The sequence below is a fragment of the Mesitornis unicolor genome, unplaced genomic scaffold, assembly GCF_000695765.1.
Source record: "Mesitornis unicolor isolate BGI_N332 unplaced genomic scaffold, ASM69576v1 scaffold35706, whole genome shotgun sequence".
In the NCBI taxonomy this organism is placed as follows: Eukaryota; Metazoa; Chordata; class Aves; order Mesitornithiformes; family Mesitornithidae; genus Mesitornis; species Mesitornis unicolor.
In genome coordinates, this window is record NW_010190929.1 from 48,638 (window position 1) to 72,920 (window position 24,283).

Here is a 24,283-nt window from a genome sequence, read left to right on the forward strand (position 1 = left end):
TCTTGATGGCATGTTTTGAAAAGTCTTTATTAATTCTGCTTTTTCTAACCTATTAATATCTTATTTCAATAGTTGCTGCTTCTCCCTCTCCCTCCTTTCCTTTGTTCACTTTCTCCCTGGTTCAGAGCTGTCATGCACAAGCTCATCTTCTTAAAGACAGTGGTTCCCACTGACTACGAAGACTTATTAATATTCTGCAGTGCTCCTCCCTGAAGCAGTCCCAAGGAGAAACAAGATCACTTACATTTGCCAAATACACCCAGAAAAGAGCTTAAAGCCAGTTTTAGGACCACTTAAAAACGTAGCATGCCCTAAGCTTAGCTTAAGCAATACACAGGCTAGGAAAAATGAATGCCCCAGGTATTGTAACAGGTCTTGTCAAACAGGACTGTTGCATCACTTTTCCAACTGCCCCTTCTTCAGTTCCCCTGTTTTCTCTCATTTCTTCTTCCCACTTCTCCAGTCTGGTCCCTGTCTCTCTTCCCCTCTGCTCGTCTCTTTGCTTTGTCCCTCCAGCACTCTCTTCTTTCTTGCTTCATTTTTTCAGGCGGAGTTAAATGGATCCTTCCTAGGAATCCCCACCTTCAATAAAAAGCCAAACAAATGACTCAAGTTTCAGATAAAAGGAGTTATGCTGGCAGGAGGTGCCCAAATGGCCTTCTGGGCTGCTCCAGCCCTATTTAAACCCTGCATAAACCGGAAACTGAACAATGCTTTGGGTGTACATTCTTACAGGAGCATGAAAGAGTCACTGTGCATACTGGCCGTGAAAATCAAACAGGCTACAAGATCCCGGTGCTGTACTGCACAGGTGTCGGACGGATTGCAGGCTTCAGATTTGCTTTATGTTTTGGCCGCTACACAACCCACTATTTACAGCTACACAAAGTCCTTCTGGCTTTATTTCATCTGAGAAAAGGCACTTGTTAAAGAACATGTTCTCACATTCAAAGCTGTGAAAAGATGGTAAAACAAAGCCAAAATAGCATAAATAAAATGAGGCATAACATTAAGAATTTACTAACCTTGATTTGTCATGACTCTCATCCCGATATTACAACTCACTTTCTGAGAGCAAAGTTTGCCAAAAACATAAAACATATTGTATCCCCTGCAACTCCTCTCTCAGAGCCAGGTACCTTGGACCATGGGAACTAGAGGACAGTTAAATTACCTGGAATCAAGCCATCTTAGAGAAGAAATTACAAAAAATTAATACTTCAAATTTCCCCAGTCTGGGAACTGAATTGTCTGGGGGATCAATCTGATGTTGGGATACAGACATTTGCTTCTCTGGTATTTGTGGTATTTGCTATATTTAGAATACAAATATTGTACTACCCTGGGATGTTCCCCACTCCGTGATGCTCTTGAATCCCAATTGCAAAGAAGAGAGCAGGAACATTTCAGCAACTGAATTACATGGGAATCCTATGGCAAAAAATTCCTTTGCATCTCTCCCAGAAGAATGTAAGTAAATATATACAGAATATACACATAAATGTGCGTGTGTGTGCTTGTGTGTGCACACACTGAGAACAGATACATTAAAAAAAATTGCAACAGAGTGAAAAGTGTGCAACTCGGCACAGATGACTTTATAAAACAAATGGAAGATGCAGATGGACGGATAATTTGCGAGTGTACTGAGGGGGGAACATGTTGCAGTGGTTTTTCGTAATCCATCTAGTACAACAAATTTCATGGTATAATACTTTGTCAAGGACTGCAGTGAAAGCCAAGCAATTTCTCTGCAAATCCTGACAAAAAGAACTATCTCAACATTTACAATCATCACAGCTGCTAAAACAAACTTGAATGTGACCTTCAGGCCATCAGGGTACCTAGGCTGAGACAGTGAAATATAAAGAAATATATCTGTTTTAACAAACTTCTTTTGGGACAGGCTAAATAATAAATGGATGACAAGTGCAACTGAAAGGGAGCAGGAACTTTTTGCATCAGGATTTGTCCATCCAAAAACCCAAATTCCCAAACCTCCTAAGATGCAATTTATTCATACCATAAACCAGTCAGGATCAATAAGGATGTAAGTGGGGAAACTGGCACTAAGCAGAAATAAAAACTAGAGATTACTAAATGTGAAGCAAAACCAAAGTACAGCAAAAGCAGCCCCATGATGGTGGAGTTAGCTTCAACTATGAAGTGCAGCCACTGAAACACGATGAAATTAATTCTTAGGCTGGAGGAAATGCGCAAAGAGCCACTTTAACCTGCCCTAGTGCAAATGCACAGACAGGGTGCTCATTTCACCCTCAGCAAAGAAATTATCAGCACTGCACCTACAAATAAATGAAAAGATGACAGAATTCACATAGTCTGGATGGGTAAAGTGCACTCACCGTGCACAGCACTTAAAATTTGACATTTTCTATACCTGCAGCAATTTAACTCACCATGCTACCTGAGATATTTCCTATCTAAGTATTGGGAATACTACAATTACACTATCTGGGTATCTAATGTAATGCAACAGACCACCAATTTTTAGCGGCCCTAACTGTAAAAAAACAAACAAACAAAAACCAAGATGAGAGAGAGGGAGAGAAAACACCTCTATGTTAAGTTAAAGGTCTCATCAACTGCAGAAACCGCTAGGTAAGGTACAGCAGGCACTGGTTCAGACAATATGTAAATTAATTTGAAAAGTACTTAGCACTACACTAGAATCAAATAGAAGTATATCCGTAATATTCAAGTTGTATGTATGGCTAAAGCTAGCATTAGAAACACAGTGTTTTCCACTTGGGACTTTAAACCCTTTTAGTAAAATCCTGTCTTTGCATCAAATATTCATCTTCTGAAGGCTGCTATCAGTTGGTAATGGACTCATGGCCAAACCTGAAAGCTCACAGGGTTGGATGATTTTAGGTACCACTATTTTCAACACTAAAACTGAAATTACCTCTAGGCCATTAATCTGTCCCTTCAACTCTTTAGTAGCAAGGTAACAGGCAGCTGTAAAAAGCTGTGCTTAAAAAGCCAAGGAATACATTACTTGTCGTGACATTTATTTCCCTCCTATGTTCCTTCTCTTTTATACCTTGGATCCCTTCTTGCAGCATGCAGGCTCCTCGCACCAGTTATCCCAGGCACCCCTCCATTGCATCCATGTAGGACATGCTGTAAATAAGCTAAGCGTGCCTCTAAATCTGTTAAGAAATTCTCCTGCTCTGTGTTTCAGAAATACCTTGTAGAAAGGTCTCAGTTACTACTGCCTGCTTCCCTGCACTAGGTTCAAAAACTACTCATCCTGCGTATCCATGAGAGAGAAGACTGCACACTTATCATCATTATTCCTCTGTTTTGTCTTAGAGAAAACAGGCTGAATATTTTGGGATAGAGTAAATTTCCATCAGATGTACTCTCCTAGATGTCAGTGTGATGTTTGTTTATGTGATACAGAACTCAGTGCATGAGTGAAAACCAGCAATGCTTCATACAGACATCCAACAGTCATCACACAGTATAAATAAAGATTACTCTTATACTCCATTGCTTAAGAACTAATAATTTAAGTGTAAAATCTACTCATTTCTTTTGCTAATTTTTCTGTTATCCATGACATCCACTGCAAATACAGATCTCAAAATGCACACTACATTATTCTTCTGAAAGCATAGTGTAATTTCCTTCAGATCGGAATGAAACAATGCAGCTTTTGGAGACAAGTCCTACTGAGACAGAAGCTTTACATAGAGTTATGTCTGTTAATTATCAAAAAGAAAGGCATATTTTATAGGGAAGGAAGGTATGTACATGGACATCAGAAACAAACCCATAAAAAAAAGTTATGACATTCCTAAAGTTAATAATCTGCCAAATTTTCCATTATAAACTCACCACTCAAGAACCAGCAGCAAATCCATCAGTTAGCACACACCCCAGGTGCCCAGAAGGTCTGCTGAGCTTTGCTGCAGAGATGAGGGCGTTTGAGAGGAGCAGAGCAATGAATCCTTAGCAGGGACTACACAGCTACCATCCTGTGATACATGTGGCTGTGTGTTGCCTAATGAAGATGGAGGGAGCAGTCCAACCGAGGCATTTTTTTTACTAGAGCTGGACTTACCTCATACTGTCTGCCCTGAACAGTTTAATACAAGTTCAGACAAAGACTTCATAGGCAAAGAATACTGTTGAAAGATATTCTGAGGTTCACAATAAGGAGAAGATTTGCATAGCTTCGGTGGGTAACGGAGGTCTCTTGAGGTTTTCATTCATGTATAATAGTTATGCATAATGTTATTCAATTGCATTTCTGACTCAGCGTCTTTCTGCTGAATCGTGTCCCTTTTTGCTTCAGTTCACTTAATTTAGTTACTCAATGTTATTGTCATGTCCTCTCTCTTTTATGTAGAAACTGCACAGCCTTCTATCATCAGCGTACTCTGAACACAGAATAGTTGCTGGTGCTACAAAAGAAAGTTAAAAATATCAACTCCATAAGCAGGCCCTTCTCCATTAACTCACCATTAAAATGCGTCTGTAGCTGTCTCTGTCGATGCCCCAGAGCTTGAGATCTGTCTTGGCCTTGACGGTGGCAGCCCGGGGTGTTCCATAGATCAATGCCAGTTCCCCAAAACTGCCTCCTTCTCCGATGCTGGTGACCCACTCCCCATTGACATAAACCTACCACAGCACAAGACAAAACAAGACACAAGACACAAAATCAGTTTGAGGGTTTAGTTGTAGTTTGTCTTTTACTGCCAGTTACCTAAAATGCTATTAGCAACTTCCTTTCTAATCATCAATGCTGGGGGGGACCAAAAGAAATAAGAGCTTAATGGTTTCTGAAAAGGGTAACAATCTGTTTTGTGGACTGAATTTCAAGTCATCTTGCTTCAGTACAATGACCGTATTTACTCTCCGAGTTTTCAGCTCCCATGGTTAACTGGCATCGTGTTTTCCCTCTTGTGTTCAAGGCTCAGACAGTCAACAAGCAGAACTGTCACAACTTTGGCTTTTTATTAACACTGTCAAACTTGAAAGGAAGGAGTTTTGTTGATATGAGTAATAAGGTTTGCTGAAAAGCAGCGTGGTCACAAAATGAAAAACCGTCAAAACAGGGAAACATCTTTTGAAAAGGAATGAGTTTTTTTTTCTTCCCTAAGCCGAGTGGCTCCAACAACCATTTAAGTATAACTATTGAGATCTCTTTCTCCCTTAGTGAAGACTACTAAGTGTTTTGGACTTGAGAAGCTACATGCACAACTACTCTTCATCTTTAACATCAGCTTAGCCTATATAGATAACGTCTCCTCTTGAAACACGGTATGGATTGATACTACTAACACAGTATTTTTCCTGGATGACATCTGATTTGAGAATTCCTACACTTGAGTGCTATGTAAAACCTTCACTGGAGAAAGGAGGACTCATGCAGGTGCCTTCGGCAGGGCTGCATTTTCCTCGCTGTTTGTGGACAATACAGCCCATAAGACATAACAGAGTATTGCTGTGGACTGTGTATGCTGGAGCTTGCTTGTAGGCTTACTGCTATAAACTTGTACAATAAACCTTTTTCATTCTGTTAATGTGTCTGTGAGTTTAGAGGGTAGGAAAGGCTGTGTGCATTTACCCAGCATAGAATATATCCCAATCTGTTACAGACTGATAACAGCAGAAATCAACCTGAATTAATTTAATGTTTGGAAGCTCTGTGAAGAAAAATAATATGAAGAAAATACGCAGGCACTCTCATCTGAAGCATAAAACTATGGCAAAGGAAAAGACCATAACCTATTGCCAATTACTGAATAACAGACAAGCAGTTTTTAAAAAAGATATGAATTAGAGCTGTGTTCAAGCTGAGCATAAGAAAAGACAGTGACCAAAATAAATGAACTGGGGTCAAAATTCAACAGTGAGTATTAATTTTACTTCTATCTTCATTTTATGATGAAAAGGCATATTTCAAACTACAGCTGGAATCAATCCCAATTTATCTTCCCAGTATTCAGTAAAGATCTGATCCAGCTCCTGCTGAGGTCAGGGAAATGCTGGTTCAGTACGGGATTGATGAGGCTACAGAGCAGTTCAGCTGATCAAGAGACCTCTTGGGTATCAGCTGCAAAGGAGCAGCTTTAGCACCACTGCTGAACTCCAGGCAGTGTTGTGGCTCTTGGTGTTCCTGGAGCATCAAGGGGTTGGAATAAAGGGTAAAAATAACCCCAAACAGGCAGGTGGTGACAGACTGCCAAGGAAGAGCTCAAGCCACAAAAGCTATAGCTTTGTTTCTTCACCATGACAGAATGAATGTCACATAGGAGAACATCACACAAGAGAATAACAACAGAGTTTCCTTTCAAACTTTTCCACTCACCGAAGAAAGAAAATCTCACAGAACATTGAATCTACTTTTGATTCTCCTGATGATGGAAAAAATGAAAGTGAAAAAATAAGTTTTAAAAAAGCCAGGCAAACCCAAGCACTTTTCAGGTGAAACAAGCAGGTAATCCTGTGGCTCCTGGATCTTTTTTTGTGAGACAAGCAGGAGAAATGGATGAATAAAATTAGGATTCTGAAAGGCTTGTGACATAATGAGAATGTATGAAAAAAATTAAACTTAATTATTCCATTTCAAAATTGTCTAGATGCATATTTGAATGTAGGGATACCCGCTTTCCATGGGGATTTCACTGGATGGACACAGGGTTTGCTACAGTACAGAAATTCATGTCCTCAGCAAAACAACTCGGGGACAATGGGGAAAATCTGATAATTCCAATGAATTTTTGGACCACATTCTGCATGCCAGCTGACATTGCAACTTTGACTCTTTTTTAGCGTACCAAAAATACATGTTTCTATATGCTCTTTCATTGAAACCCATGGGTTCTGTTATTGCAGAAGGCTCCAAATTATAAGCAGCAAATAAACTTATTCCAGCACGTATTTTCTTAAGCAATATGGTGACAGTTCTTGTTAAAGCAGCATGCATTATATGACTGCAGCCCAGAGAGTGGAATTACGCTGGTAAAACTCAAGGTAGAGCAAGTGAAAGATGGACATTTACTGCTGTATGGTTGTTATAAAGAGAGGCTACCACTCAAATGCTCTAAGACTTCTTTACTTTTGCTGTCTTACTTGACAAGACTCCCCAAAAAGTGTTTGACATCTCGCCTGTAAACAGTTTGTGCAAATGGCCATTCCTCCACCCTAAGGGTGTCAGGTTTAAAGTACTTTAAGGTGAAACCAAATCACTGATCTGACAGTCTTTGGGCCCAGCATTCACTCCCTCAGCAAGAATGCCATTTCAAATATTAATCTCCAAAAGAGAAAACAGCTTGAGAATAATTTTTATTTTCTAGAAAGAAAACCATTGCACTTCATCCTCTGCAAAGGCCTAAGTCAACAACCAATTTTTGTCTTCATGATGAAGTTAAAGTACACTGATGGCACATTATAAAGCTATACTGCCCTTTAGCAGAGAGTTCAGCTTACTATGAATCCCTTTAAAATAGATTTTAAAAATGAAGTAGAAAGGAAAGTTGCTGTGTTTGTAAGGTGTGGGAAGTAAAGCTATTCTAGGCTCAGAACAGCTTATGAAAGCCAATGTTATATGGCAGCAGCTCAGATGATCTCCTTCTTTACCCTAAAAAATGCTGGGCTGAGGTTTTGGCTCAAGCAGTTTTAGGCATTTGTGAACTCTCACCACAGTGGCAAGTACATAAATGAATTATTCCTAGTTGTTACTTGACCTGCTGATCACAGCTCTGTAATAGTTGGAAACTTCTTTCCTGCAGCTGAAGAAGAACGTAGAACTGCAGATGCCCAAATATGACCAAGTCATCAGGACCACTTACTTTCCACAGATCAAAAGTACTTCAGATTTCTATTGTTCTCCATCAAGAGCACTGCAATTTTTGCGGGCTTGAAAATCCCACAACTTGGTTCATTTCACTATTTCGTTTAGGAGGCAAATGGGAATAATCTCCTCTGAATATCAGCAGTTCCTTTCTTCATGGGCTGTGATATACATAGGCGCTAACTGAGAGAGAAAAGGCAGTGAGTCACACAATGCAATGGGAATGCATCTCGGCCTCACTCATCTTCGTGTCATCTAGAGAATCACAAAGTAACCTTACCACAAGTAATAATAGAGCCATTTTACTTTGAAAGCGGGATATGAACATCTATCTCTGAACTTCTTTGGAGTGAATTTACCTTTACTTAATTTTGTATTGCTGATTTCAAGTTAACATTTTGCTTTTTTTTTTTTCCCTGCCACTCTGTGATCTATGTGGACAATCTAATTTGTTCCAGGCACTGCAGCTTCTAGATCTTAAATCCCCTCCCTCGGATCTGTTTGTAATAATTTGTGCTTTGTGTCTTGTCGAGCCTTAATATTTGTTATCCAAAAATGAAGATGAGGTTTATTTATTCTTGGAAAAATAAGCAAGCCTTAGGCATGAAGGGTATTTATATGTGGGTAGTTTTCTCAAATAAAGCCAGTGCTTTATTTGTAGTATAAATTTGGTTTTCTTAAATATAAATATATAAACTTGGAGACTGCCTTGAAAATCCTTAAAAATTCAAGCTGAAATACTCCAAAGTTTTAAATGTCATTTCAAATTTAGAAAAGCATCCTCCTGAAATTAGAAAGATCATTAATGAGGGAAGAATTCAAACCAAAAGCAATGTATGGAATCTAAACCATAAAATAAAACTAGTTTTAAAATCCAACGGTATTCTCACATAAACCACCACGTAACTTTCATCTTTGTATATGCAAATTATACAGTTCGTATGTATGAATAAGGACTTCAAGAAGATTTGACCTATGATCACAAGACATTCTTAATCTATGGTACACAATATTCATGTATAATACAGCTTCACATATAGATTTATACAGTAAATACAGAAAATATTTAAGAAAAAAGACTTAAAAGTTTTCATTTTTATTTTCACCAAACTATAGTCTGGCTGCTGATGTTTTATAAGAAGAAAACTTGAGAATGACTGTAGAGAAAGTTGCTGTGACATTAAATAGAATAGGAAGTTGTTGAGTCTAAAAAAAAATACATCTGTTTTAAAGGAGTAGTTGACAGTGCTTTTTTAAAGTAAAAAATGTGAGGTTTTAAGATTAAAATAATAAACAGGAAGTCATTTTTATATTTAGAAATATGGATTAGAGATTTTTGCAAGACATACTTTAGCAGGTACTTTCAACATCTTTACTGGAAACTATAATTTCAGTTCTGCCAGCTACTTTTTGGCATAAGTTCACATTTGTCTGAGCAGAAAAGCTTCCGGTAGACAACTGACCTCTAGGACTTCAAACCCCATGCCACTGTCTGCCTCGTCTAAACTTCAAACATCTGTAGGGCCCGGTCAGGAGTTAACAATTCTCCTCAACCCTGAAGTGCTAAGGAGGAAGACTGCGACTGATAACACTATTATGTCCTTTCCTATCCAATGCCAGCTTTGGTCAAAGTATACCTGGTTTGTAGTACACAGTATATGTAAGGAAAACTCCAGGCTCTCCAAGACCTACCTCCTTCTGATTTCTAAAAATCTTCATTTTACACATGAAAATTTGTGTTCTTCTCCCTTGGCCCACAGTCCATGTTGAGCGCACTTGCCAGCAGAAAGGTATTGAGTCCTCTTTGGCTGTCCATAGTAACAGATACAGATAAGGAAATGTAGAGATACTTTATTCTATGCTAACGAGGCTTGTTTATATCCTAAGAGAGTGTAAGAGTTGAGGATAAAGTGTTACTATATTTAAAAATATTTTATTGTACTTCTAATTTGAGATTATTTTTAAGGGAAAATATTAGAATGCTATTACTTACTCCTTGGAGTGCCTATGACAAAATTCTAACAGTGAATTTCTTTTAACTATTGAAGTTTTTAAACTCAAAACTCCACACACTGATTTTGTTATTCTGGCTTTGTTGCTGGTTTCTGTTTGGTTTTGGTTGCTTGGTTGACAGACTTTATTTTTTTCAGTTTTGCCATGACTTTCTTCCAAGGGATGGGAATATTATGATGGCAATTACAAGCTCCTTTATGTGTATCTTTGCATGTGTATGGAAAACCCATGTGTTTATCAGTCATGATGTCCTCAGAGTGAATTGCTCCTGGCATACCTGCCACTTCTGTGCAGATGATGAAGACAGAGAGCCTGGCCAGGGGTTAAGAGCCTTCATGCGTATGCCAACGCCAGCTGAACTAGGCAGAAAATGGCTTGAGGCTTTAAGTCTTAGGGTCAATTGACTACTCTCCAAGTCCCCTTTTTTTCTTGGAGAAGGGTGGAAGCATGCCAAAAAAGTGTCTGGCAAGGCTTAAATGAACTGCAGCTCACTTACTAGAGGTCTGGATTTTCTTCAGACAATAAGGATTTTAGCACTGCTGCCCAGAAAGTAGAAGAACTCTTTTCTGGGGAGCACTATATACGGTGTGATACTGCACACCCATGGGGTCTGGGAGCTGCTGCCTTATACAGGAGCAATTTATTCTGCACTAAATGCCCTGGTACAGACTTTACTTGGTGGTGCTGAAAATGGGCTCGCTTCCCCACAGCTTCCCAGTGAGGGCAGCTAATATAGGTAACTTTTGTAGCTACCAGAGTATAGTTGTAACTTGCTCCTGGAGGAGCGAATGTTTCTTGTGCCTCCTACAGTATCTTGCAAAGGAATTCAGCATGTGCTTTGGCTGAAGATGTAGGAAAGTCTTAGGAAGGAGAGAGAACCCAGCTGAGGAGATGGGGAGAGCCGTGGTAAGATACAGCAGGATGAAAGAAAGGGGGATGCTGAAGTGGGACAGCATGAGAGTTGGACACAGAAGAGTTTTGCAAGACTCAGAGGGTTCAGGAGCTTTGGCTGCCCCTGGAATAAGCTCAGTCCAAATGACATCTCCTGAGACTTGTTAGAATGTATTTGTCCCACAGCTGATTTCAGAAAACTGTCCATACTGGTGTCTGAGAAATGTTAGGATGACATTATTATGATCTGCCTATTTTGACCTGCCCTAGCAGATATAGGCTGATTTTGGCAATTAGGAGAGTGGTCCTTCAGAATGTTTGCCAAAGCGAAATTGTGATCTACTCAAGGAAACCCAGTTATTTCATTCATTGCTTAGAAAATGTGCTGTTGCAAGTCTTTCGCAAAGAAGGCAGGAAAAATTTATGTCCTGTATCATACCTAAGTGACTGTAGGACTGCAAACTACTCAGAATACAAAGAAAACTTCTGTCTTCAACACTAACAGTGTAAAATAAAGCTGTGCACTAAGCTGTTGGTTTAGCAAAACAGTCAGTCCCACTGAAGTCAATAGAATTGCTCATGTACATAAAGGAGAACTGGTGCTTAGCCTGTCAAATCAGGGGTCTGGGATAATATTTTCAAAAACATCTATCCAGCTTAAGAGCCTACATGTAATTGCATTGCAGTGGCACTGGGGTCATTTCATCTCTGGGGCAGTTTTACAGCTTTTACTCCAAATCCTACCTCAGAAGCCTCACAGGGCCCTGAGTTGTTCTGGGAAATATAAGATTATTCTGCAATAGCCTTTAATGAACTCAAAAACCAATCAGTGAAAAATGATCTGGACACATGTCTCCTTGTGGGCCATTTGTGACAAGGTTATTTATGAACTTCAACTTGACATAAAAACAAGGAGTATCTCTGATATGGAAGTAACATGACACAGTACAGGTGTTTCTGAGAAGATCACAGAACGTTAGGGATTGGAAGGGACCTCAAAAGCTCATCCAGTCCAATCCCCCTGCTGGAGCAGGAACACCTCGATGAGGTTACACAGGAAGGCGTCCAGGCGGGTTTTGAATGTCTCCAGAGAAGGAGACTCCACAACCTCTCTGGGCAGCCTGGTCCAGTGCTCTGTCACCCTCACTGAGAAGAAGTTTCTTCTCAAATTTAAGTGGAACCTCCTGTGTTCCAGCTTGTGCCCATTACCCCTTGTCCTATCATTGTTTGTCAATGTCAGGATATACTTGGCAAGGTAACTAAGATGCCATCTTATGTGATAGAGAATAGAGAAACCAGTGCTCTAAACAAGTCCTTCTCAATGTCTGCAGAGCCATGGCCACCTTGGCCATTAGCTGCAAACACCAGTTATAGAAAATCCACAAACCACACTGTGCAATGGTTTTACAAGCAGACAAAAAGCTGGCTAGGCCCTGAACATTTATTTTCCCCATTTTGTCACTGCTTTGTAAGAGTGATATGTGCATACAGTAGATTTTTGCAATTAATTGCAAAGGTTTTGCTGACTATTTTCTGATGTCATTTAATCTGCCGCTAAACCTGAGCCAGACGCTGAAGAAAACTTTCCTAAAGGTTCTGAGCGAGGACAAATTATTTTTAAAGAAGATTAATCTGTAAGTTCAATATGTGCATTTGCGTATGTTTGTGGGTCTGATTCAAAGCCAGCGAACTCATTAAGCTCGGTATCAGGCCCTAACCAATTATTTTAAAAATAATTTTTAGCGCAGTTCTATAAATACTACTCTTTTATTTTCTGGCCCTGTGGATGTGGCAATGTTTGCTATTGAGAGGTATGCCTGATAGGAACAGTGAGTCAGACGGATTTCCTGAGGAGCAACTTCCAGAGGCAGAGGCAGCATGTGAGGTTTCTCAATTCCCAACAATACCAATTAGATGGTCTCCTGACACAAACAAACTGCTAAAAAATAACTTTCACTAAAATAACTGTATGCCTCCTGCCTGGATTTAAAATAAATCACTTTCTTCTTTAAATATGCCAAACAAAACTCATATGGGCATCCAAAGAGCAACGCTGCTAATGAGCAAGCCTGTCCTATCCAACAGCTGTGGATAAATAAGGTGTGTGTAGAAAATTCGGTCAAATAAAGAACTGGCAGCAAAACTGCAAAAGGGTAAGTTTTATATGGGATAAAAATGGTAAGAGGTGAATAGATTATGATTTGGAAGGCAGGTTCAGAAAGAAGCTTCTTTTCAAAGACATGCTGATTAAACCACTGCATACTCCCATAAACATTTTGTGGTCTAGCAGATCACTTTACACTTATAATAATCCTTGCTTTATTAATATGCTGCATTGTTCATATATTTGGACCTAATTTTAAAAGCAAATTAAGGTTTCTAAGATGAAACTTGCTGCCTGAGGCTGTATCTCAATTTGGGGGGAAAAAAAAACGCAACACATGAGCTAAGCTAACTGATTAAAGAAAATATTTTCCTTATGGTTGATCTGAACCCTCGGGTGCATTCCAGCATGGTGGCCTGCTCTGCCAAAGACTGCACACCTCCAGGTGTGGTTAGGGTTCTGAAGATAACGTCATGTGCTTGGTTTTGATACCATATTTTCCTGCACGGAATGGACAAATAAGCTAGGATGTAAAACATGCCAATTATGAAATTATGCACAAATGACTTAACACAACAAAAGCAAAGTAATGAGACCAATCCTGTGAAATCTATTTCAAGAAGGAAGGAAATAGAACCACAGCACACGGCTGGATCAACCTGTGAGCCAGAGCGTACAGTTTTATTATGGAGCTTCAAAATAAGTATTAAACTGGAGGAGTGTACTTACATCCACCTCGCCTTGGTCAATCACATAGAAGTTATCACCTTCATCACCTGGAAGCAAAATACAAAAGGTGATTGTTTCCTGAAGGTCTGCTAAACTACTTAATAATTTCCTATCTCCATATTTAATCCTGTACATATTTGCACAGGTTTGTACACCAGGTTACTTACAGAGAGATTAATTTTCTGAAACATCCTTGCCTATTTGCCTTCATAAATCAAAATATTGCTATGATTTCTTCCTGTTAATATCTTTCAATTGCATTGACTTATCTCCCGATTGACTCAACACTTCAGTGTAAACACACAGGAGGCTTTAATACAGCCTGAGGGTAATGAAGTCCTCCACACTGTGCTGCAGGCATGTAGGTAAGTTGCCAAGTGTGATAACTATGATACAGCACAATGAGGTGTTGAATATTCCCAACAACCATAAAAATATTTTCCATCTCCAATTACTCTCAGCTAGCCTGTGCCACCCTTGTGCATTCTGAGTTGTGGTTCACTTCCTGAGAATCTTCAGTTAAGGAATGAACATTTTAATTTCAAGTACTATTTATCTACATTTAACTGTAGCATTTTGAAACCCTGAAGGGACCTGCACCCATGAACTTCTGACAGAGCTGCACACTTAAAAGCTTTTGGAAGATGGTTATTCTTCCTGTTAAGCAAAGAGGGTGAAATCTCAAATGGAGAGATGTGAAATGTACAATCTTAGCAAACACACAAGGGAAAAAATGAGAGCAAGAGTTACCCTGTTGTATGACTGTTTCTCCTGCGATGTGTGTGACGGGGAACATGGCATCGAATATGTCACTAGGAAAAAAAGACACTTTTATTAATTAATCAGACCTATTTATTGTCTCGCCAGTAGACCTACCTTCATTGTTTCATTTAGCCTTGATTAACAGATTTTGCAGAAAAAGAAAAGGCAAATGTTAGTTATAACTGGAAATTGAGCCCCTGCTCAGCAAGAAATCAAAATAACTAGTTAGGCACAAGCTGTGATTAAAACTAAGTGAGACTGTGATTCAGTGCATGCTATTTTGAAAGAACTCCTGAATTATATGCATATAGGCGACTTCTTATAGCACTGCACAAGCTAGCCAGCCTCAGTATTTTATTGTCTAAGCAAGCAGATGTCAGATTTTCAGCTGTGACCGGTACATGTCACAGCAGTAATTGCTAGATGCCTAAACAGGAGCTCTCTTCTGAACATCTGGTCTCACATTTACAAGCAAAACCTGTTCCACAGTAGAGAGCACTTTTGGAAAGGTAAATGGCTCTAAATTAATGCAGCATAAGAGCTGGCAAGAGAATGCAGTCACAGTGCAGAAGAGCCCAAACTCTGAAAATCTTTGCAAGTTACTTGAGAGAAGGGAAGTTGACCAATGCTACAGCAACACCGACGCTGCAGAGGAGCCTTGTGCTCATTAATCATCGCTGAATTACACACCTTACTGTGGTCTCCGGCATACTGTCACATAGCCTTAAAAGGCCAGGCAGAGCAGTAAGGACGGGAATGCACCCTGCACCAACACTTTGGGCAAGTTGCCCAAATCCAGTCCTTTGTTTATTGAGGGAGAGAGCAGGCTCCCTGGAGCCAGGGCTTCCTTTCCCCACATCAGATTTTGGGGAACTTATTTTCAGAAGCATGAACTGCACCCAGACGGGCACTCCCCACCTCTCTTCCCCTTCCTATGCATCACTCTCAAGGGCTAAAGGAAATAGCTCCCCTACGCAAACAAAAGGCAGCAAGGAGGAACTGTTAACCAGTCTCTTCCCTGGTCTGGTCCGGAATGGTCCATCTGGGGACCACCGATGACAACACCGGGATGAAATGCATCCTCCTGCAATGGAGCAACATCCTCACAATTCTAACGGAGCATCACCAAAGAAGAAACCTAAAGTTTTCATCAAAATAGCCAGAAGATCAGCAAACAAACCCAAGCTACATTTCAATGCCTTATATGGGAAATGCATATGGGTAAAATCCCATTATTAGCTTATTTCCTGTTCAACTGTTCCAGAATTTATTCAGGCTCAGTTCTAGGAAATGTTTCACTCCTAAGTTCAAATTGGTCATGTCTTTTCTCTTCAGCAGCCACAATGTTTCTGCTCAGTATTGCAGCTCTGTGTCAGCACCGCTTGTAGGAGAACTGGGAGGTCTGAACCCAGGCACCTCGTGCTGCTCCACAGTATCTGCAAGGGATGCTTAGCCCATGACCTAGACTAAAGTGATATATTTTACCGCTGTTGTTTCATCAGGCCCACCCTGTGCTATTCCTACTCACATTCAGGAAATACCACCACCATGGGTAAAAAGCCTGCTCAGAGGCTCTAAGGAGAAACCTCTTTCTCACCTCATTCTGAGCACCAGTGCAAAGATTTAGAATAAATTATTCTGAAAAGTATATGGACTGTATTCTTAAATCCACTAAGGTATTTTTTAACAATCTTAAATGGGTTCAGCATTTCTTCACTTCAAGGGATTTGACAGAAAGCAGAAAGCATCCGTCTGGTGCAGGCTTTGGAGCTCGTCCCTGTGCCAAATCTTGCTGCCCTCCACCTAAAAGAAATGGAAGCAGAGGTTCAGATGGGACAGGGAACACTACCACAATGGTAGGTGCTGAACTGGAACAGCCACTGAAGGACCTTATGTTGATGAGGCAAGTCAAGCTGTTCTTCAGTAGCTCCAAGACCTGGAAATTCAATGCGACAGAGGCTCATTTGCCTCCCTGTGGTTTCCCCTTGGCTGTGCCTGGGCACCTCACTGAGCTTTAAAAACAGCCCTGCAGCCTGCGGCAGATTTACTGGAGGAAAAGGTACTCAACGTGGCAGAGAAGAAAGTCTTCAATGCGATACATCCAAAAATAGGCATGACACTGTGAATATCAATAACCAAACCAAAATGTGACTGTTTGAACAAACTTGGAAACCTTTTTAATAGAAATACAGAGGAAATAACTACCCATGGTTTCACCCTTTCATCTTTGTTTTAAGGCAGTATTCTATTTATAACTTAACAATTGCCTGTGCAAACAGTGCCCAATAGATTATGTAGAGAACAGCACCCTTCTCCAAAACGTTCCACATTTCATTTCTATAAACTTTAGTTTCATCAAAAAAAGCCCTTTAAAACTCACAGACTAAAACTTTCAGCTGACAGTGTAATGAACCCAAAGTCTATTAGCAGCAACAGCAGTTTTACACTAATATTCTGCTGTGTAGCGGTGTAAATATCCTAGCACCCCAAATAAAATATGTTTTAGCAAAGCCTTAACCTTATTAGACCAAGACTTGGATTTTTAAACAGACCTTTGAAGGACATGACATCAAACATTAGTCTAAAACATGTATGAACACACAGTTCAAAGGTACCAAAGTCATGGTGATACTGATTTACATCTCCAAAGTGATTATCTTTGATAAATAAATGCAAGTGAGCAATAATATTATGACTGTCACTGGAAACACATCTTCGTGTTTCTTTTCTACAAGGGAACTGTTGTTCTTAATTGACATGGTTAGGCCAAGATGTCTCACACTGATTGGTGAGCCAGAGTGTTTCTGGTTTTGGATGCTCAATTTGAGATTCATTAAACAGACTCAGATCTCAGATGATATGGATCAGCAGGCAGCACCACTGAAAAAAAACCACCCTAGTGAAAATTACCATCTCCTAAAGTACCAAGTGCTTAAGGTCCTCATATGAAACCTGGCTTTTTATTTAATTCAGACTAAGCGTAGAATCTGTTTGGAAATTTTTCTTATTGCCTTTATCCTCAGTGTCTGAAATAAACACAAAAATGTCTCAAGGACCAATATACCAAAATACTTTGAAAATTTGAAAAATTTGTTCCTGACCCAAGCCAAAATCTGAAACTACAATAAACAGAAATTTTTCACCTCCCCAGGAAACATCAGGTGCTCCGTACTCAGTTTCAGCCATGTGTCCTGGGTCTGAACTATGTAGAGAAACCAACTTTTAAAGGTTTAAAGTATTTAAATATTGAATGAGTTAAGAAGTGGCACTTGCTAAAGCCATAAAGAATATGGCCAAGGCCAAAAATATGACATCGTTTTTTTCCTGTACCATGCACTTGTCTGTAAGACATTCAAAATCACTCCCTCACCATTACAGTAGAGAAAATACCCTAACAAATATAGTGCTGCAACCATCTCACCACCAAGCAAAGACTATAGCTATGTTCTCCGACAGCTCTGCAAAAGGAGGTAGTTTTATTTCTGGGATTTGAAGGTTTTGTTAAATAATTAGGGCCGAACACATGCATACACATTCCTAAAAACCAATTTCTTCTAAAGCACAAGCAGGTTTTATTCCACCATAAAATGAAAACCAGAAAATCAGTAGTTAAATCTTCACCAAATGTTGAACTACCATGATTTCATCTTCTGTCTGAGCTGCAGCACCAAGAACACAGCAGCCTCTGTCTTCTGCCCCTGCACCAGCCATTGAACCATTGACACCGACGGTGCCAGCAATGCTGTGCGCTGGATTGATGCAGAAAGGGTTGGGTTTTTTTGCCAGGATTTTTATGATCACACTGTAAATGAGAACTGCTGAGAGAGATTTCCTTATTGTGCTGAAAATGTATTGTTTGCGCTGTTTCCAGATGACTTCTTCAGGTGATGGACGAAGAAAATAGGGCACCAGTTCTGGTATTTGAGCTGTTGTTTCATGAGACTGCAACCAAGAGAGACAAAATGCACCCAGCATGTCCCAGACTCAGCATCAGCACTTGGAGGGCTTTTTCTCACCCTCTCCAGAGCCAAAGCTTTTCATAAGTTTTGCCATTTTTTCACAGCTTCCCTACCTATTTCCAGAGGATCTGTATCTGGTTACCTGGAGTAAAACATTTGTTCAAATCAGAAGTTATCAAGGACAATTTTTGGCTTGGAAGTGTTGTTGCAGGTGGGACTGTATGGACCTGAATATCTACATTTGGATCCGACGGGAGACGCTAGCAGGACATCACTTATGTTTGCCAGGGGGATTTCTGCACGTTTAATTCTTTGTAACTTTTTGATAGCATCATTCAACAACAAATTAAAAGAAATGATTGTGAGCAGCATAGAACATACAGAGAGCAGTTAACAAGTCCAACAAAGTGAAACCAAGAAATGCGTCTAGACATGAAATCTCTATCTATTCCATCAAAAAATACCATCTGTCTTCTTAGGGAATATCAAAATTTAAAAGGCTTTTTTAAAGAGGTCAAAGATATCAAAGGCTTGCAGCAAGTTTTAACACATCAAGTGTCTTCTATGAGTGTACAGGAGAATTGCAAATAACTGCGATCAGACCTAATATCACAGGGGCTGATCCTCTGCTGTCTGACATCTGTAATGACTTCTGGCCACCTGTCCAGGTTGGGCCAATTCCCTTCTCATGCAAAGAAGGAAAACTCATATCAGTGAGATCACAGCTATTTGGACCAGCAAAGTCTATCACAGTGATTGCAAAATAAATATGATTAAACACTTTGCTGATTTCATTCAGTGGCAGTTCATAGACCTGATTTGCCAAGATGCAAATGACTGTGCTAAGAGGAAGCCAGTAAAGAGGGCAGGGCCAAGGGGTTCTCTTTCTCACGAGAAAAAGTGAGTGATAAAAATAAATCATCTCATCTGTCTTTACACTGAGGCTGCTTGGAGTTGATGTAGAATACGAGATAGACAAAAAAAATAATGTGCACTGTAGGTAATACAGCACTGGGAATAGGCAACTGAGAAGCTGCTTGTTGAAACAAAGTGAGAGAAGGAGGATTCCAGGCACTTTCAGAACCAGACCATGGCAATGGCCAAAATAGGGAAACTATGTAAGACAATTTATCAGTTTCACAATCAGATTTCTTTCCAGCCCTTGCTGTGTTGAATGCATTGCAGGAGAGGAAAAATGGAAGAGACGAAATGTATACGTGTTAGGCAAAAATGGAAAATCCTCATTACACCTACAGGTTATAATTTGTCAGAGTTCAATCAGAACCATTTCATTGTGCAGGCAGGCTCAGAAAGCCCTCAATGTGTGCACAATACAGAATTTGTTCTTCTTTTCTATTTCTCTAGGAAAAAAAAAAAGCAAACCCTGTATTGTTGAGGACAGCTTTAAGGAGATGTAGCTGCTCTGGCATAATTCAACAAATGACGTGCAACGTCTTCTCGGAGTGAGACTGCCCTAGCATGAGTATTCCAGTGTTTTAAACCTTTCCTACTTATGGACCCTTTAAGTTTAGTAAACATAGTTGACAGAACTCTGCCTTTCTTTAGCTGTAGCTCTTATAGCTGGGTGCTATTTTAAGATTTCTAAAATCTTGGGGGTGAGGGTGTTTTCTTCTCATGTATGTCTAATATTTTCTTATGATTCATTTCCTGAAAAGATAACAACTTTCTAGCAATTGTTCTAACAATTCTGCTCTGTAAGGATGAAGAGCACAGAATTTAAACCAGATGATTGGCTTCAATTGACATCTATGTAGTGCAGGAATAAATGCAGTACTTTACCACTGGATAAAATGCAAGGGTCTATGCTATGTGTAAGTATAAGGCTTCGATCCACACTGCTTGTTCTCAAGAAAGCTGCAAGTCATTGCCAATGTACAACACTGAAACCACTGAGAAATTATTACAATTATTTACTGACTATTGAGAATAAAAGCAACGCATACAGGTAAAAGATTCCCTTTTAGAGGTATTTAAAACTAACAGCCCAGACCTTACAATTGCTATAATCAAATACGTGGTGTCACAGGCATGTATCTAAGAGGGAGAGTCAGCACTGAAGCTTTAATGAAAACACTACCCATCTACTTCTGTTCATTTCTTTTCATGTTAGGACAGCAATAAATTAATTACAGCAGCATACAAAGCTATTAACAATTGAGAATATTTAATTATTTCATTATAATGGACAATGTTTAGTTATTATTACAACTAAGACATGCATTAATTTTACTAAAATGACCATATAAGTCTTTGAAATCAGACATGAGAAGACATTCGGAATGGCGAGTTGAAATTAAAGTTCATGCTTAATTCCATACCTTTTAAGTTGCAAGTCCCCATAACTAACAGGCATGTGAAAAAGAAATAAATAAAAACTGTTGTGTTCTATTTCTGTGAAGTATTTCAATTTTTACTGTTTTATGAAGTCCTTTCAAAGGTTCATTACTTACTACACCAAATGAACTGAATGAAACTTCACGACCAGAGCCTCAATTCACTTTACACTCTATACATCTCCGTGTCAATGGTTCACAGCATCTTCAGCATGTTAACAATGGCTTTCAGAGAGAGTGTGTGCAGAGACCTTCATCTGAAAAACCATCTGCCATGGCCAACTCCAAGAAGAGGTGACCCTCTAGAAATGAGCCAAACCTTGTGGCTCAAGAGTAACAAGGTCCAATCCCACACCCTACCCCAATGCTTTTGACTTGGTCTCTTTTCCTCCTCTCCACTTCTCAGAAGCATCATTTCATTGAAGTCATCCTGCCAAGGTCTTGGTTGTACTGCACCTGTTCAAGAAGCAGGGCTTGGTGGAAAAGTAACTCATCTCTGACTATCATCCCTAGGGAAACTTTCACAAGGTTGAGGGAAGACCCATGACTCCTTCAACCAGTCTCAGTTCCAGAGCCATCAGCCGGTTTGCAGAAGAAGCCCTGTGGCAAGGCACGCGATGGACACTGGGAGGTAGAGGAGGACATTACACAATGTTCATGCTAAGCCACATACCACGCTGTGTCGCCACATACCACGTTGTGTCTGACACCCAGCCCCAGCCACACTGCATTCCTTCTAGCAGACCCAGCTGAACACAGGGCAGCTCTCCAGACTCTCCCACTGCAGACCAGTTTCATACATCTTCATAGCTAATATGAACAAATAGTTTATATAGACAAATGCAGACTGGGCAGTACCAACAAGAGCATAGTCAGCAGGTTGACAGAATTTATTATTTCCCTCCATTCAGCCCTTGTAAGACAGCCTGCAGTACCACGTCCAGTTTTGGGCTCCCCCATACTGGAAAGACATTGACAAACTGGAGCAAGTCCAAAGTGGCCTCCAAAATTGTCCAAGGTCTGGAGCATATAGCAGGTGGAGAAAGGGTGGGAGAACTGAGTTTATTCTTTTACAAAAAGAAGATCAGGAAGAACTTATTGCTGTCTACCAGTGTTTAATGGGAGGGTGTGGAGAACACAGAGCCAGACTCTTAGAGCTGCACAGCAGAAGGATATTAAGGCAACAGGCACAACTGGGAACAGAGGAAATTCCCACCTGATAGAAAGAAAATAAATTTCACTGTGAGGGTGGTCAAACTCTGGAAGAGGGGCCCAGGGAAGGGAGGGTGTTTCAAAACTCAACTGGGCAAGGCTCTTGGTTAGAGCAGCCAACTCCGACTGGACCTGCTTTGAGCAGAAGGTTGGAGCAGGGATGTCTGGAAGCCCCTTCCACCCACCGAGAGCCCAGGGCTTGGCACCAAACTTCTCCCAGTGGGAGAGATGAGGTGGTCCTGTGCTCAGCCGCAGACACTGGAGAGGCGGGGGAGCGTGAGTCAGGAGGCCAGCTGGAGGAAATCCCATGCATAATGCACGGAAAATATGCTCTCTGTGTACTGATGTAGGAATATCTGCACAGTTCTGCGTGAATAACTGCAACGAGACTGTATCCTGACTTCACATCACCTATATCACTGCTCATCAACAAAGTCTGTGCACATCAGGAGTCCTTGAGTAGAAATTAGGTAACATGGTTGGTTTGGGGGTTTTCTCCAGAAAAAAAAATGGTTTAATAAACTGAATATTCTTGTGGAAAATGGCTGACATCATTTCCCATCTAAAATGGTTTTTAAAGTTTCGAAATCCATCTAAATATCCTACTGTGATATCTTCAGAGAATCTACTTTTCACTGTGAAAGTATTTCAGAATTAAGGTTCTTAGTAAAACGTTAAAATAAAAATAAGACATTGTTGCTGAAAAATTATACTTCAATGAAACTTAATCATGTTCATTTGCTTGTTGTCTGTTTGTGAGCAGAGAGCAAGAGATTTTAATCTCAGAACTAAAACTCAGGATGGGGAAAAAAATTAAATGCCAAAAGAAAAAGAAGCAAAAAAAAAAACAAGCAGAGAAACTTGGGTCGATCAAATACACTTTCTACTTGGTAACAATGTACAAATATCTGCAGAGGTTTTTTTCTGGTTTAGTAGGTACAGGATAGTGATTAGGAACTCTTTCCTTAGACAGCAGGTACCAGACTCTAATGTAAAGATAGAGACATTCATGGAGGTTATACACTGTCAGAAGTGTACTACTGAAGCTTTTACTTTGAGAGGCTCTAAATACATTATTATTAGAAGCACAGAAGGACAGCGTAATGAAGCCAAAGGCATTATTTGTATGTATTCACATTACAGAAGTGACCTGGGGAAGCGCTCAGCACGACGACGAACCACCGACTTCAAAGTGGGCCAAATTCATCCCTGACGTCACTGAAACAAGGTCGGTGCATTGGAGCTGACTAAAGAGAAGGACGGCCCTTTAAGTCACAGACGAGTATATACGATTTACATTTTCCACATAATTAATTACTTGTCATTTTCTCCAACATTCTGGAAGAGCAATGGCAGATATCATGCTGAAAAAATAAGTATTTTAACTTAATAGCTGAAAGGAAATTGCTTCTGGTGGGACAGAAACACATCACCACAAGAATAATTATTATCCCCAAAACAAATCTCTGTTGTTATTAATATGAAGCAAATGCCACCAGTGATGAAGGGTGACCATAACAAAGTTCCCATATTTGAACAATTTATTCCTTCTGGTACTTTTAAATCTCTTCACTCTTTAATTTCAAGCTCCCTCTTCTGGACTATCCCAATGAAGCTGGAGAGTCACGACGCACCACTTCTCATCCTTACTTCAGCAATCAGGTAATACAGCTAAAGAAGCCCTTGGTAACTGATACAGATTGCTAATCACCTTGTCCTAATTTCATGGTTACTACAGCTGAAATTCTTTGAAAATATAATAGCATATGCTGAGATTTAAAGGGTTCCCAGAGGTTTGCAGTTATAAATGCACTCTTATGCAATCTCTTGGAGTAGATGATGGAGATGTCCCTCAGCATAGAGATACTGGACGTATATCCCAAGGAATATCCCTATATAGAGTTACAGAACATTATTTTAAATAATGAACTATGATAATTTGTATTTCACATGTACTTAAGTAAATATGAACAAAACCAGAGGAAGTTTTATTCTAATAACTCACCCAATTTTCCTATTCAGAGCATGCCTACAAACAAACCATTGTGGTTGTAGAACTTGGACATGAACATAATATTCACCTACTTTCATTATTTTATTTTACTTTTTTGCACTCAGTGCAGGAATCACTTTTAGCAGTTTTCTATAAATATGGGAAAATTAATTGTATTTGATAATTATGATTGTTCCTTCAAATCATATACTTACTGCTCCTACGCACTACAGCTTCTGCACCTAGAAGAAAGGCTTGAGTGCCACAAGACAGCACCTCTGCAAGGCAATTATATCAGCACAAAAATAGATAAGAATTATCAGGTATTAGGTTAAAATCTTTACTGTTCCATGCCTGGTGGCCCTTGCCACTAACATAAAAATCAGGATACTGCAAGAATGCTAAAGATGCTAATGCTAAAGAAAAACACGAAGCTAA

The 24,283-nt window shown here is 39.8% G+C and overlaps 1 protein-coding gene across 1 annotated transcript in view; it reads right to left on the reverse strand.

Moving 5' to 3' along the window:
- Positions 1-24,283, reverse strand: part of PRKAR1B (protein kinase, cAMP-dependent, regulatory, type I, beta) — an 84,215-nt gene that overhangs the window by 26,528 nt on the left and 33,404 nt on the right. Inside the window, exons 4-6 of the mRNA XM_010186580.1 lie at positions 14,316-14,377; positions 13,566-13,612; positions 4,492-4,650 (exon numbers count right to left, since the gene is read on the reverse strand). Coding sequence (XP_010184882.1) covers positions 4,492-4,650; positions 13,566-13,612; positions 14,316-14,377 — 268 coding nt within the window. The remainder of the gene's footprint in view (positions 1-4,491; positions 4,651-13,565; positions 13,613-14,315; positions 14,378-24,283) is intronic.